This window comes from Podarcis melisellensis (genome assembly GCF_964234715.1).
Source record: "Podarcis melisellensis genome assembly, chromosome: 2".
NCBI lineage: Eukaryota > Metazoa > Chordata > Lepidosauria > Squamata > Lacertidae > Podarcis > Podarcis melisellensis.
The window spans coordinates 108,095,369-108,111,171 of NC_138529.1; the positions used below are offsets into that span (position 1 = coordinate 108,095,369).

Consider the following 15,803-nt stretch of genomic DNA (forward strand, 5'->3'; position numbering starts at 1 on the left):
GGACTATATGGAATTAGCCGAAATGACTGGCAGAATCCGAGATTTGGACGAAGAAACAATTGAGGTGGATTGGAAAAATTTAAAGACTATCTGCAGAAATACTATAAGTTGTATGAATCTTGAGACGGTGCACGATTAGAAAATGCTATGTTATAGTAATATGATTAGGTAAACGGCAAAATAAGTTACAAAAGAGAAAAAGAGACAATGTGAACCAAACATATTATGTTTATTTTAAAGGTATTAAAACTGAGTTACAATATAATGAATTTGGAAACATAATAACTGAAAGATACAATAAGGTATGAAACAAGGTAACAAATTGCTGACATTGTTCAATATAAAGAACGCAGATCTAGAAGGTGTGGGGAAGTCCAAAAGGGATCTATGAACAGTTGAATTATCAAACATTTATAATCTTTTTTGTATCTTTTTGTAAAAAAGAAAAAAAAATCTGTTTCTTGCTTTGTTTTCTATGTATTTTCTGGAATGTATGAACTTATGAAAAGAAACGTAATAAAAAATATTATATAAAAAAAAGAATTAATTACATAAAGTTTCACATTTCAGTTTCAATTGTGTGAGGGTTATACCCCTTCCTCGCAACGTCTGTGCTTGCAGGAGGATCCGGTTTGCGGCACATCCAGTGATGCTCCATGTTGCACCTTGAAACATATGCTTGGCCCTTATCACCCAGATATGCACAGTCACCTCCATCGCCAAGTACCTCAAACCTGAAACGCAAGGTCAACGAAGCCGGTGTCAAGTAAGGGCTGAGCATTTCTCCGACAGCAGCTGATAAGAGAGACTATAGCAGTAGAATCACATTGGAAATGGGCGAATTTATTTCAAACAGATAGGCCACGTGTCCTTGAGTGCGGACTCTAGACCAGAGGTGGGAAAACTCAGGTTCAAGAGCCAGTTATGGGTCTTTGGGGCTCTCACTGTCCCTTGGGACTCATTCCAAATCATACTCCTCACCAGCCCTGCTTTGCACCCTCCCTTTTGTTTTATTTTTTCCTTGGCTTGAAGGTGTCCTTGCCCCCCAATACTATCTCTTGACTGCCTGCATGAAAACATGTATATGTGTGCAGCAACTAGCTTATTCTACAGAGTGGAACTCACATATAATAATAATTTATTATTTATACCCCGCCCATCTGGCTGAGTTTCCCCAGCCACTCTGGGCAGCTTCCAATCAAGTGTTAAAAACAATACAGCATTAAATATTAGGAGGAGGAGGAGGAAGAGGAAGAGGAGAAGGACGCACGTGGAATTTTCTCCATTTGTCCATTTCCAGGGCTGACCAGGATCTCTTCTCAGGCCAATCCAGTAGGAATTTGTGCCTTTCCAACGCTTGACAATGTCCTTCAAATACCAGAAGAGACAGATGTTAGAGCCCTGACTTGCAATATTTCTCACCCAGTTATATCTATCTATATTTCTGGTGCCTGCTGAAGACTTTGTTTTTTCTTTTTCCAGTAGGCATTTTAATTGATGCTAGATTTTATAGTTTGACCTGATCTTCATTTTTCATATTGTATCCTTGTAAACTGCTTAGAGACTATTGCAGTCACACAGCATATGCATTGTTTAATTAAATAAATGTCATTTAAATACACATACATACACACACACACACACACACACACACACACATACATACATACATACATAACCTTTATGCTAGTTAACTGTAACTCACTCACAGGCGTTTAGAATTAGCCAACAATTTTATAGTATGGCAAATGTTTGCCGCAGGCAAACTCAACATGATCCGTCCATGCCTTGCTTTGCATGTTACCCAGAAAATATCATTAGTTACACCTCTCACCTTTTCGTTGTTTGGAATAACAGCCAAGGAAGCATTAAATGACAAGCAGTATTCCTGGCTAGATATCCAGCTCTTTTCTTTATCGGAGAAGAAATAGCATATTCCCTCATACCAAAGCCACAAAGGTGGACATGGCAGGATGCTGTGCGCAGGCAGAGCAGATTTTAAGTCAGAGCCTGTCTCCTTGTGTTTTCTCTCGTTGGACCTCTCTGATGAAAAACAGAGGGGATCAGATTACGGTAGCTGTTACTGTAAGGGCTATCTGAATGAGCTTCGATGCATTCCAGAAAGCAAACAATGTGGTTTAGTATTTTCTTCCAACGATATATTTGCTAAAGCATGGCAGCAGGAATACGGAAGGGAGGGGGAAGGGAAGTCGATGTTAAACCCACATTTTCGTTGATATGTGCGAACGTAAAATTGAAAATTTATAGCCACTACTATGCTATAAGATCCACTATCCTGTAATATTACACATGAGCCTGTTCTACTGATGAAGCCTAGGATGGGGAAACAAGGCTAATATTCCGGAAATCCTTGTCTTAGACTCTGTGAAAGGATTCTGTGGAACTGTAACAACCCTTCATGTGGATTATTGGACTCTATGAACAGACAGGTGGAATAGACACTTATACATGTATGGATCTTAGGCATGAACTGACTAGAGAATGAACCGATCCACTGGGTCTTCTGCTTTTTTCGTTGAATTTTATGAGACTTCCGTTGTAACCTACAATTTGATACAATGAATAGTATACCGTATTTATTCAAAAGTACAGCCGGTTACGTCTTGTGTGTTTATTGAGTATGTTTCACGTAACCACAGGTTTGTTGTTTTGCTTATCTGGAAAAAGCACAAGGCTTCCAAAACAACAACAGCAACCCTCCAAAACACACCACTCTGTAGTGCCCCCCCCCCAATAAAGCTCACAAAAATAATGTAACCTGACCTGAGAAGGACATTGAACACTTAAGGGACACTAAACTGCCCCCACCAAATTTGTCCATAGCACATAGTTACTCACCAGCTCTGGCCGTGGAATACATTAAGTCAGGGGGGGACATACTTTTTGTTATTTCTAAAATACTGAGCACACCCACCCACACAACCCAAGGGAACACACACCTGCTACAGTCAGAACCACAAGAATAAGAAGTGTATTTGTATTGTACTGGGACCAGAGTGGAGCCTTGCATCATCCCAATCCTATACATGTCTATAAATGCCCCCGAGTCAAGCTTTAACCTTATGCTGGAAGCCACCCAGAGTGGCTGGGGCAACCCAGTCAGAGGGGTGAGGTAATAAAATGATGGTGATCATGCACTTTTACTGGGAGCGGAAAACAAATTTCAATGCAATCAGCTGGGCTTACTTCTGAGTAAATGCATAGTTTTCTTAAAAGCATCAATATACCTGCACCTCTCAGTGCAGCGGAAAAAAGTAACTCCTTGTTGCTCCCGGCAGCAGCGAACACAAAGTGAATGGAAGCCCAGGGGGAAAAGAGCCAATCAGAAGAGAAAGGAAGAGGAGGCAAACCAATCAGGTGAGCCGGAAGCCAGAAGACTATTGAAGAAACTGTGGTTTGGTCTTTGGGCTGCTTCTCCAGCTGCTGCCCTTCTCTGTCCTCAGTCCTGCCACCAAGGGCAGAGAAGAGAAGCAGGTGCAGATCTCAGCTGCCTCCAAAGCTGGCACCTCAGAAGCAGCGGGCGCAGCAGCAGGATCTGCTGTTCCTGGATCCCCCCAGGATTCTGCCACCTGAGACAACCATCTCAGGCTGCCTAAATAACACTGGCACTGCCCCTACTTGACCAAGCACCCCACCACCACCCACCAGCAGATAGGCAGTGAGAGCAGAACTTGCTCCAAGCAGAAGCATACTTTATGAGCTCACCATCATTCATTTGAAGCCACATTTGTTCCTGTCCCATACCTGATATCAGGTATGACAGCATAGGCCAGTGTGGTCAGGAGAAAACAGCCTCACAGGCCAAATTGGGACCCCTGGCAGCTGAAATCTGGCACATGGACCAGAGGTTACCCATCCCTGGTATTACTGGGGGGGGGGGATTTGGTAAGTGCTTCAGGTGCTCTTATAAGGTACCTTTTTCTGAAACATGTCAACAATTGCAACAAACTTTTTAGGGTTCTTTGAGAACCCCGCTCTCTGATTTTTCATTTGTATGGGAGAATCAGTTAGGACAGGGGTCAGCAAACTCTTTCAGCTGTGGGCTGGTCCACTGTCCCTCAGACCTTGTGGGGGGCCAGACTATATTTTTTGTGTGGGGGGGGAGGGGAGGAAATGAACGAATTCCTATGCCCCACAAATAACCCAGAAATGCATTTTAAATAAAAGCATACATTCTACTCATGTAAAAACACCAGGCAGGCCCCACAAATAACCCAGAGATGCATTTTAAATAAAAAGACACATTCTACTCATGTAAAAACACGCTGATTCCTGGACCGTCCACGGGCCGGATTTAGAAGGTGATTGAGCCGCATCCGGCCCCCGGGCCTTAGTTTGCCTACCCATGAGTTAGGGGGACACAACCCTTTTCCTGCTGACACTTCCCTGAAAAATCCCTACCCAAGGCCAGTGTTCATCCGTGCACCCACTTCCATGCTAAAGGTGAACTCACATTCAGATGGGTACAAATAATAAAATTATTGTCATTATCATTTCCCCTGTTTTGCCCTTTCCAAAGCTTCCCTCCCCCACACACACCAAGGAAGAGGGAGGCAAGTTGCTGGAGAAAAGGGACACCCATCTAACACAGCTCATTTAGTTTGTTCATTTAAGGTAGCAACAGTTTGGACAACTTACCAATTCCAACACCAATTCCGATTCCGATTACCAGGGCCGCAATGACAGAAAAAACAACGAATGCTTTTTTATTACCTGATGGACATTTGCAGCTCATCTTGTTAACTACAAGGGAATACAAGCACAAACCTGTGAGTGCTCCTGAGCCAAGGAAAGGAGAGGAGATGTAAGTCTTGCCAGGGTCTCCACCAACCCACCACCCTATTCATCAAAGCCCTACCAAGAACCAAAGGTGAAGAAATCCATTTCAGCCAGTGGAAATGGAGGGGGAAGGGAGGGCAGTGATAGACAAGGGAGAAATCTGTGTCTGAGTGATGCCAGTGTGGCATAATGGTTAGAGCGTTGGACTGATCTGGGAGACTAGGGGTCAAATCCTCACTCAGCCATAAAGCTCACAGGGTGACCTTGAGCCAGTCACCATCTCTTAGCCCAAAGGTTTTCAACCTTGTTGAGTCCACAAAGGGCCATCTTAAGCATATCCGACGTTGTGGTGCAAAGCTCCCTCAGGCGCCTGCCCCCACCCTGTTTCCCAGAGTTTTTTAGGGAGGAGGGTGCTGCTGGCAGGGCTGGAGGAGGCGGCCAGTGACTGGAGGGCTGCTTCTCCAGCGGGGAAGAGGGGGCTGGACGCAGTGCCTCCTGGCTCAGCTGGCAGCTTCGTGCTGTGGTCAGGGCCTTGCAGAGCCAGGCAGAGGTCTGGTCCAGGTAGATAATGTGCCCCCCCTTTTTTTACCCTGGGGATAACTGAAGTCTTATAAATAAGTAAGTATATAAATAATTTTCAGAAAAGTTATGCTGACAAATAATTTTATTTCAATGATTGACCGTATCTGCATATAAAGACAAAATGGAAAATATAGATAAATATGCTGACCGAGGCCCCCTTTGGAATCGGAGGCCCGGGCCAAGTGGCCCATATCCCCCCCCCCCCCCCGTCTGGGCCTGGCTGCGGTGGCCACAGCAGATGGAGGCTCTGGGCGCTGCCCTGCTTTGGCAAGGCATGGCGGAGGTGGGTGAGGGTGGCAAACTGGGGCCGGGAGGCGCCATGTCCAGCCTCCACCTCTTCCCTGGCGCTCTCCAGAACTTGGCACCCCAGCACCCCATGTCACTAGCCTCTATAGGTAAGCTGCTGGAGCTTAAAAATTAATATGCAGTAGCTTAAAAGGCGCAAGGAGATAGGATAACAACAAATATAAACAGTGAGTAATGCAACAATAACAAAAATAATATTAGGTAAAGAAGGTTGCTCACGGGTGGAGGGAAGCAATGGGTTTTGGAGGAGGGAGATGGGGGTATCAACTGAAATTGTTAAAGATATATACAGGATTTAAGAGATTCAAAATAAGGAATTAAAGCAAGGAGACAAACAGCAAGAAATATTAAGTAAAGGAGTTGGAGAAGTCTGAAGCAAAGAAGGAAGCGGCTTGGAGTTGTTGTATCTGTGGGTGGAGGTAATGTATGCTTGTGTCTCCGCACAAAAATACATTAACACAATTTAAAACACAAACCCAGATGCTGAACAAGATAATAATAATAATAAACCACTCCTGAAGGCTTGTTTAAAGTCTTTATTGCAGGTGAGGCAGGATGTGGCATGGGATAGGAAGCTGCTTGAGGTAGCAGCTACACCGTGGCAAGGGCATGCCTCAACATGAACTACTAGGGACTTTCCAATTTTAGCCCTGTGGGCAAATTCACACCATAAAACCAGTCCTATTTTTCTAGAAAAACAAGTGCCAGAGCTCACCATGAACACCTCCCTCGTTCTCTTGGAACTGGCAATGGCACCCACCTGAGAGGAGCCGGAACTGTGTTCAAAATGCATCCAGTCCGGGTCGGATTTAGGTTTGATGAGGCCCTAAGTTCCTGAAGGTCCAAAGTGTTGGTACAGATATGACTTTGGAATAGTTTTTTGTCCTTGTCCCCCCCCCCTTTTTGTTATCCTTAGGTATATAAACTTTGTATATAAATTTTGTATACATGTTGAAAATTATATGATCATAAGCATTGTATTGTAATATGATATTCTTTACCTATGTAACATAAGAACGTTAATAAATAAATAAAATACCAAAACAAAAAACCAACCCTCCCATGTTCTCTTATAATGGCACCAACCTAAGAGGTGCCAGAACTGAGTTCTGGCTGAAAAAAAGCCTTGCTATCAGTGTTGACACCTGCCTTGATTTTACAGTCCCTTATACCAGTTTACCCCACATGGCAATTTCAGTTAAGTGAATCAAAGAAAGCACAGAAGGGGATGAAAGCCTCCTAGCGGTGAAGCAGCAATAAAACTACTAGCATATCTGCAAAGCTAAGCAGCGTCCAAGCCTGTTTGAAATTGGTCGAGGGACCACGTGTTGAGATTTCTGCAATTCAGGAGGTTGATGTCCTGCGGGGTCCCTTCCAACTCTACAATTCCATGATTGACAGTGAGGAAAACAGTATGGGTTAAGGGTTAGCCGCCACCTTGGCACACATCCAGCTTCTTTAAAGAAACAGCCCGCCATGCTCTACAGACTGGAGATCTCTGGAACAACCCCTGGTGTCTCCAGAGTAATGACCATCCAGTCCAACCGCCTGCAATACAGGAATTTGCAGCGATCCCACACGGGGATCAAACCTGCAACCTTGACATTATCAGCACCATGCTAACCAACTGAGCCATCCAGGGATATTCTTACTGGTCAGTGTATTTCTATCCCGCCTTTCTCCCAAGTTGGGATTCAAGGCGGCTCCCAACATCTCAAAACACGAATATAAAATGCAAAGCAATAAAATGAAAACTAGTTAGGAAACAGCAGTCGGGAGACATGGACGCGCGTGCAAGAACCAGCACCTAAAATGCAACAGCGACCAGAGAAAGCAGAAAAAAAATCAGAAGGAAACCCTCTTTCCTCCAGCCCCCGCTTCCGAGCCTGAAGGTGCGCTTGACACCCCGGGGTCGCCCGCCTCCGGGATTTTGCGCGAGGGATTCCACCGCATACCTGAACTTTCGCTCGCTCTGCAACTGAAGCGGGTCGGTTCTTTCTGCAAGCGGAGTCTTCGCTCTGAGATCCCTCGTCCTTAGCAGAGTTAGGCAAAACCAACCCGCATCCCTCGAGTCTGCAGAAGCCGCGCGCCACTTACAACCGCCCGCGGTGAAGCGCAGAGAAAAGTGAGAGAGAGGTTTCGCTTTTAGACGCTGAAGCTCAGCCATTGGGGCGGCGGGGCGGGGACCGGAGGCTTCTCTCCAACCCAAAGCTGGAGACGTAGCGCAGCCCCGAGGTTCACGTCGGGAGAGGGCTGGTTCAGGTGCCTCGACAGGCAGCCTCTTCTGATTCCGGGATTGAAGGGTGACTGGCTGGCAAGACCAGCATGGGGGCAGCTCCTTTAGGGGTGGAGGGGCAGTGTAGATAAATAGAAAGAGAAAGGAAGGAAGGAAGGAAGGAAGGAAGGAAGGAAGGAAGGAAGGAAGGAAGGAAGGAAGGAAGGAAGGAAGGAAGGAAGGAAAGAAAGAAAGAAAGAAAGAAAGAAAGAAAGAAAGAAAGAAAGAAAGAAAGAAAGAAAGAAAGAAAGAAAGAAAGAAAGAAAGAAAGAAAGAAAGAAAGAAAGAAAGAAAGAAAGAAAGAAAGAAAGAAAGAAAGAAAGAAAGAAAGAAAAAGAGAAGAGGGTGGAAAGTCACAGTCCATCCAATTTGAGGGAGTAGGTGGTGCAGTTCTGTTCGTGGTCCGTGCTCGGAATGGAAACCCCCAACCTAGTCTAGTTCGTCAAGTGGGGTCGCCTGTGCTCAAAGCTGCTGAAAACTCTTGTTGTTGTTGTTTAGTCGTGTCCGACTCTTCGTGACCCCATGGACCAGAGCACGCCAGGCAGGCACTCCTGTCTTCCACTGCCTCCCGCAATTTGAGTTACAGATAGGTAGCCGTGTTGGTCTGCCATAGTCAAAACAAAACAAATTTCCTTCCAGTAGCACCTTAAAGACCAAATAAGTTAGTTCTTGGTATGAGCTTTCGTGTATCTGAAGAAGTGTGCATGCACACGAAAGCTCATACCAAGAACTAACTTAGTTGGTCTTTAAGGTGCTACTGGAAGGAAATTTGTTTTGTTCCCGCAATTTGGTCAAACTCATGTTAGTAGCACTCCTTATATACTCAATCATGCATTGCGTTTTTCGCGGCGGGGAGGGACACACCACAGACCCGGTGTCATCTGGAGGTACATCTGGTTGTTGTTTTAAAGTAATATTTATTAAAGTTACAAAAAGCAAAAATAAAGACACCATATTAAACATAAGCAAAACAACACATCACAATAAGTAAAAAAGAAAGAAAAAAACAAAAAGAAAAAAAACAGAAAAATACAAACAATTAAAAAACACAGCAAATCTTCCCATAACTTATCTTTCATTTACTTGTTTCCTTGACCTCCTCATACCTCCTTTTTTTGTATTCTAGATCGATTATCCATTTCAGCAAATCCTTTCCCTCTTTTCAAATTTTTGTCCTGTAATTTATCTTAATATTAATATAGCTTTACTTTCCCTCCTTTCACCAATTAACAGTCTGTTTTTTCCTAAACCTTTGTAACATTTCCGTCTGTATTGGACCTGATTTTTTTTTTTTAGTATGACAAATTGCTTTGTTTTGTATATTTAGTTGTGTTCGTTGCTGGTGTTTTTATTGTCAAAACACTGAAATATATTTAATGGGAAGTGTGCGTGTGTGAAATAAATTATATTATTTGTCCTACAGTCTGTATTAAACTGTTCAAAGCAAGTCTGAAGAGCAAGTAAAATGACATATGTAGCAGATGACTTATAGCACAGCCATACCGTTTACAAGATGCTTAAACAATTTTGCAATTAGTTTGCAAAACGGGAAGAGGGGGGAAAAAGACCCAATGTTTTGTGCTGCTCCCCAGCGGAGTAATTGACACAACACAGCGCAAAAATGAGCACAAAACTTTGGCATCGGTTTGGAGGGGATCCAAAATCTCGGGGCTACACTTTAGCTGCTGTATTTGTATCGCGTGGGGAAATGCGTCATAACTAGAAGGCTATGGAAGTTATTTGCATTTGGGGAGAGTGCATGCATATGTAAATTCTTTCTTTTTTAAAAAAAAGATATTTATTAGCATTTCAAAAATTATACAGAAAAAACAATAATAAAAACAAAACACAAACAAAAAACATACCAAATATATAAAAAAATACAAAATTAAAAAACAGTTTAAAAACAAGTAAAATTTCATTCCCTTGTTTTCTTATACCTTACTTCCCAGACCTCCTCATACCTCCCCTTTTTGTATTCCAATTCTAATTAATTAATTCAGCAAATCCTCACCCTTAATTTTCATTTAATTTTCAAACTTTCTTTTCTTTTTACTTAATCATTACAGCTGAAAACCACTTAATTTCTAAACCAAAATCATTCTAACATTCATTAATTTTACATGCATATGTAAATTCATTTCCCATGGGGTAGTTGGTGTTTTTGCCAAGGAGAATCAGGCTTCTATCTAGGGTACCAGCACTGAGCCAATCTCTCACCGGAGAAGGAAGCATTTACTTTACAAAGACTCGCCGCGCCTGTTCAGAGGCATTTTGTCCCTAGAACCTTTTAAGAATAAAGAAAAAATTTGCTCCCCTAGAGAGAGGGCATTTTTCCACGTTCTCAAAGGCACTCAGACTCAGGGGCCGGGAACTTGAACCCAAGAAACGACCACTGCTTTTATTTTTCATAATATTCGGAGGTGGTGGAAACGGAAAAATCGCATGAGGTCTGAGACCTACATTTCAGTGGCGGATAACACGGTTTACATGCAGCAAACCGCAGTTCCAATCCCAGAGAAAGCCTCTGGTCTGAAACTCTGGCGAGGAATAAAAATAGCACCAAACTTTGGTTTGGAGGGGACCCAAAATTTGGGGGTCACATGTCAATGAAGCTCCGGCAGTCTGCAAAAAGCGATCAATGGATGTGAGGTTGAAAAGGTCTGTAGCTCTCTGTGCCTACTCTTCCCCTAAATTTACTGGGTTAATATTCTCTTGTCTCTGTTGTTAAGTCCCGCTAAGTGGCGAAGTGGTGTCCTGAAATCTGAAGTGCGCCAGCTCATTGCGAAAGCTTCCATAGCCGCCTCCCCGCCCGCTGCAAGAGTTTGTGACACTGGAAAACGAGTCCCAAAATGCAGGCAGCTGCTGGAAGATTGACAAACACACTTTCAGACTCCAAAGAGCAGCACTTCACAGCACAAAGGACAATATTGAGCTAATTGGGAATGCCGTGCTTGCAATCCTGCCGTCTGGCCCAACGAATTCTGCGATGGTGCTTATGTCTGACTATATAGTTCCATCGTTTAAAAGCAAATAAAGAAACTTACAGGATCCCTCCCTTTTCTGGAGTACAGTGCTACCTCGGGTTAAGTACTTAATTTGTTCTGGAGGTCCGTTCTTAACCTGAAACTGTTCTTAACCTGAAGCACCACTTTAGCTAATGGGGCCTCCCACTGCTACCGCGCCGCCGGAGCACGATTTCTGTTCTCAACCTGAAGCAAAGTTTTTAACCTGAAGCACTATTTCTGAGTTAGTGGAGTCTGTAACCTGAAGAGTATGTAACCTGAAGTGTATGTAACCCTAGGTACCACTGTATTGCAACATTGTCTGATTTTTTTTTAACAAAAAGGTCCAGGTTACATTTCGCCAGACTGAAGATCTTTTGTTAAGGCTCCATCTATTTTGCAAACCTGAGACTGTTCTTATTCACGCCACCCATACCCTAAGATCCTCGGGAGCGTTACAACAATTTAAAATTCAATCCTGAAAACAAACTACTATCACGGAATAAGGTGGGTCCTAAAAACGTCTCTCTCAGGCGTCAAATCCAGTCTTACACGAACTACCAACGCATGAACTACCGATTTGATTCAATATTTGCATTCCCCTTTTCCAACCCCAAATTTGAGCTCAAAGTGGCTCATAATAACGTGCATTTAAAAAAGTAACAAACGTCGCAATACCTGGAATCAGGTTAAAAGCGCAACAGCAGAATAATCAGGCCAAATAAGCAAACTCATCAAACCATTAATACAACCCAGTACAAATTCATAGGGACTCAAAATTTCAGGAATGGCTGCGGATGAATGATCGCTCTCACTATTCTTCCTACAGAAGGTAACTAACCTGGAAAGGCAATGAGTTTTTAAGGATCGGGGCGGCGGCTTTTTTGGGGGTAAGATTTGTACAAGCTGTGTGTTTAAAATGGCTGCTGAGCGGATAAAGAGGTTGGTGCGAGCCGTGCGCTGCGGCTTTACATAATTTACGACAGCAGCAAAACAAGGAAAGGAAGGAGGAAACCACATTACCATCGGCAGCAGCTATCACCCCAATAAAGAGTGGTGGCAGTTTATCTAAGAGTATATAGTACAGTAAAAAAACCACTTCCGCATGTGAGAGTCTTTTTTAAAAAATAATTTTTATTGAGTGATTTTATGTCACAAAAAGCATTACAACCATACTACCACAAAATATAATTGAACACACTAGATGAGACTGTCAAATCCGCTATGATTAAGTGGGCACAGGATATTGGTCATGACATCATGTTTGCGGATTGGGAACAGTTATGGACCACCGGTATAAAATTTACGGCATGTAATGCCTTAAGAGAAAATATTATGAAAATGATTTACAGGTGGTACATGACCCCAGTCAAGCTCGCAAAAATCTATCATTTGCCCAATAATAAATGCTGGAAATGTAATGAGACGGAAGGAACCTTTTACCACCTTTGGTGGACCTGCCCGAAGATTAAAGCCTTCTGGGAAATGATCTATAATGAAATTAAGAAAGTACTTAAATGTACTTTTCATAAGAAACCAGAGGCATTTCTCCTGGGCATGGTTGGCCAATTGGTGTCAAAGAAGGATAGGACGTTTTTTATGTATGCCACCACAGCAGCAAGGATCCTCTTAGCAAAGTATTGGAAGACACAGAACTACCCACACTGGAAGAGTGGCAGACAAAGGTGATTGACTACATGGGACTGGCGGAGATGACTGGCAGAATCCGGGACCAAGAAAAAGAGACGGTGGAAGAAGACTGGAAGAAATTCAAAGTATACCTTAAAAATTGTTGTAAAATTGATGAGTGTTAAAATGTCAGAGGAAGGGAAAATATAGAATTACAGCTGTAACTGATTATGTATGAGAAGAAGCGTAAAAAGAAAATAAGTAATTCATTAATTGATGTGAAGAGTTGCTGAAGAAACTTTAAAACAGGGATGCAGAAAAGGGGAGGTAAGGGGAAGCCCGAGAAGTAAGGTTTAGGAAAAAGAGTTTTTTGAAATTATACATGTTTATATGTTTTTGTTTGTCTATGTGCGTGTGTTGTTTTGTTTTTAATTTGTGTTGAAAAACTAATAAAAATTATTTTTTTTAAAAAACAAAATATAATTGAGAAATAAAAATTACATACATCAATATTTTGTTTGTTATTTACGGTCTTCTTTCCTCCCAAACATTCCATACGAAACACACCTCGGCACACACACACAAAATAATAATGAAAATAATGAAAATAAATATTTTCCCCCTTATATCTTACAAAATCTTTTCTTCATTTTTGACTTCCTGTCAAGTCCTTTCGCGTATATTTTATCTTACAATTGAACGTACACAAAACAATAAACCTTTCTATATAAATTTTCCAATACATTCAGAAAACATAATGAATCCTTAATTGTTCTCCACCTGCTTTTACTTCCTTTGTCACTCGAACGCTAGCACGGAGTCAAAACTATTCTTGTATTTTTGAACATATCTTCTATAACCATCCCATTTTCCCGCAAATTTTTGCTTTGAGTTTCCTCTGAGTTTGCTAGTCAATTGAGCCATCTCCACAAATTCCTGTAATTTAATTTGCCAATCTGTTATCCAAAAATAACAGATCTGCATGTGAGAGTCTATGTTAGCCTGGAAATCTGGGTTCACGTCCCAGCTCAGTCTCAGTCTCAGTCAGTTTTATTGCACGTAGCCAAAGGCTGCCGCAATGTACACAGAATTATTTGACAATTAAAAGAAAATATACTGAATTGGTAAAAAAGGACTTAAAACATTTATATTATTAAAACATTACGTACTCTAAACAAAGCTATAAAAGTACCCCGATGTACAAATGAAATCATTAAACAATAAAATTCATAAGCTAAAATCATCACATGGTCAAAAATGTTAAAAACAATATCAATTAATACAGTGTGCAATTTATACTCAGAGTTTGGTGACAAAGATAGAGCATAGCCTGAGGTAGATAGGTAGGATCAAATAAATTCATCTCCTTTACAGTTAATGGCTACCTTGGCTATATAATTTGCTCTAATTTTCCTAGCAGCAGTTGCAAAAAGTGCTACCCGCCAGGTCACATACTTATCTGTGTCTGCAAGGAGATATAACATCATATCAAGGGGGTTCTGGCCAGGGGACCCTGTCATTATAGGTACAAAAAATATTTTTCTTGCATCATTATATTATGGACAGTGCAAGATATAATGCATAAGGTCCTCTACTTCAGAACATCCCCTAATGCAAACACGTTCGTTTTTTGGTATGCCTCTATGTCTCCCATCTTTATAAGCAGAGCTTATTGTATTTAGTCGTAGCTCTGTAAAAGCTTTTCGAAGCTGTGCAAAAGTCAATTCATTAAACTAAGATATGTGTTCATTGACAATGAACAATGGGGCGCATGTGGATGTGCACATAGAGTTTAGATCGTTTTTAGTTGCCACTGCCCTTATGGTTCGTTTAAAAATATTTTTCTGTGAATATAAGGGGAGTTCTTTAATCTCAGTCACTGAGAGATCATATTTGCCCATCAGTTGGGCAGCATGATGTACCCAGTTTTTAAGGGGTAATCCATTTGAGAGCTCAATCAGGCATTTTTTTGGTAGCCTAGTGTTATCCATCTGTTGAACTCTAAACCAGTAACAGAGAATTCTTTTATCTATTTGGCTCTCTATGCTCAACATGCGAGTTTCCAACCTGACCATGGCAGATTGCACGTCTTTGGGTAAACCTAAAAGAACTCTTAAAAAATAATTCTGTGGGGGTTCCAGACCGGAGACCTTTGAGGTACCCCAAACCTCCGCACCATATAAAATCTGGGCCATTGTTTTTGCTTTATACACAGATAAAGCCGGGTTGACCAGATTTCCACCTTTACAGGCAGCAAATTTCAGAATGGCTTTTGCTGATTTAAAGGCTTGCAATTTAATATTGGATAGCTGTGTATTCCAAGATGCCGTTTCTGAATAAATCAACCCCAGATATTTAAACGTAATTAACTTGATTTATGATGTGTTCATCCAGGTGCCAAGCATGCTTTTTAGAACGCTTCCCAAATACAATGACCTGCGTCTTATCATAGTTTATAGATAAAGCATTCCTCATGCAATATGAACTTAATTTTTCAAGCAGCCGTCTCAGGCCCACCTGGGTTCTAGATGCCAGTACTAGGTCATCAGCATACATTAAAACTGAGAGTTTTTGGTCAAGAATTGTGACAGGGACAAACTGTGGGCCCTCCAGTTCTTTAACCATGTCATTAATATAAAAATTGAACAGGAAAGGTGCCAAAATGCATCCCTGTTTGACTCCAGTAGTGGTCTTAATTCTAGTGGTGAGATGGCCAGCCAGATCCAACTTTACTTGTATTGATGTAATAATAATAATAATAATAATAATAATAATAATAATAATAACAATTTTTTATTTATACCCCGCCCTCCCCAGCCAAGGCCGGGCTCAGAGCGGCTTACAAGCAATAATAAAAACAAGATCAATGGTTACAACTTAAAAACAAGAATAAAATACAACATTAAAATAATGGAACATTAAAATATTAAAATGTAGCCTCATTGCAGGAGGAGAAGGAAAAGAAAGGGGGGGAGAGAGGGAGGGAGGGAATCAAATTGGCTCCAAGCCAATGTGTCAGTATATAATGTTTTGATGAGAAATAATAGACGGAGGTCTATATTTGTCTTTTCCAATTTTTGCCACAATGCGTGTCTTGGGACCCTATCAAAAGCTGACTTTAGATCGATAAAAGCAACATATATTTTTTGCTTCAAATTATGGATGTATTTACATAGCAGAAAGTTCAGCACAAAGCACTGGTCCAA

The 15,803-nt window shown here is 41.8% G+C and overlaps 1 protein-coding gene across 1 annotated transcript in view; it reads right to left on the minus strand.

Annotated features, from left to right (window-relative positions):
* Positions 1-206: 206 nt before the first annotated feature.
* The window catches only part of LOC309365169 (C-type lectin domain family 2 member D-like), a 47,307-nt gene continuing 31,710 nt past the window's right edge, over positions 207-15,803 (minus strand). The window contains exons 2-5 of the mRNA XM_081903371.1: positions 4,660-4,764; positions 1,835-2,043; positions 1,271-1,368; positions 207-734 (exon numbers count right to left, since the gene is read on the minus strand). Coding sequence (XP_081759497.1) covers positions 560-734; positions 1,271-1,368; positions 1,835-2,043; positions 4,660-4,764 — 587 coding nt within the window. The 3' untranslated portion in view covers positions 207-559. The remainder of the gene's footprint in view (positions 735-1,270; positions 1,369-1,834; positions 2,044-4,659; positions 4,765-15,803) is intronic.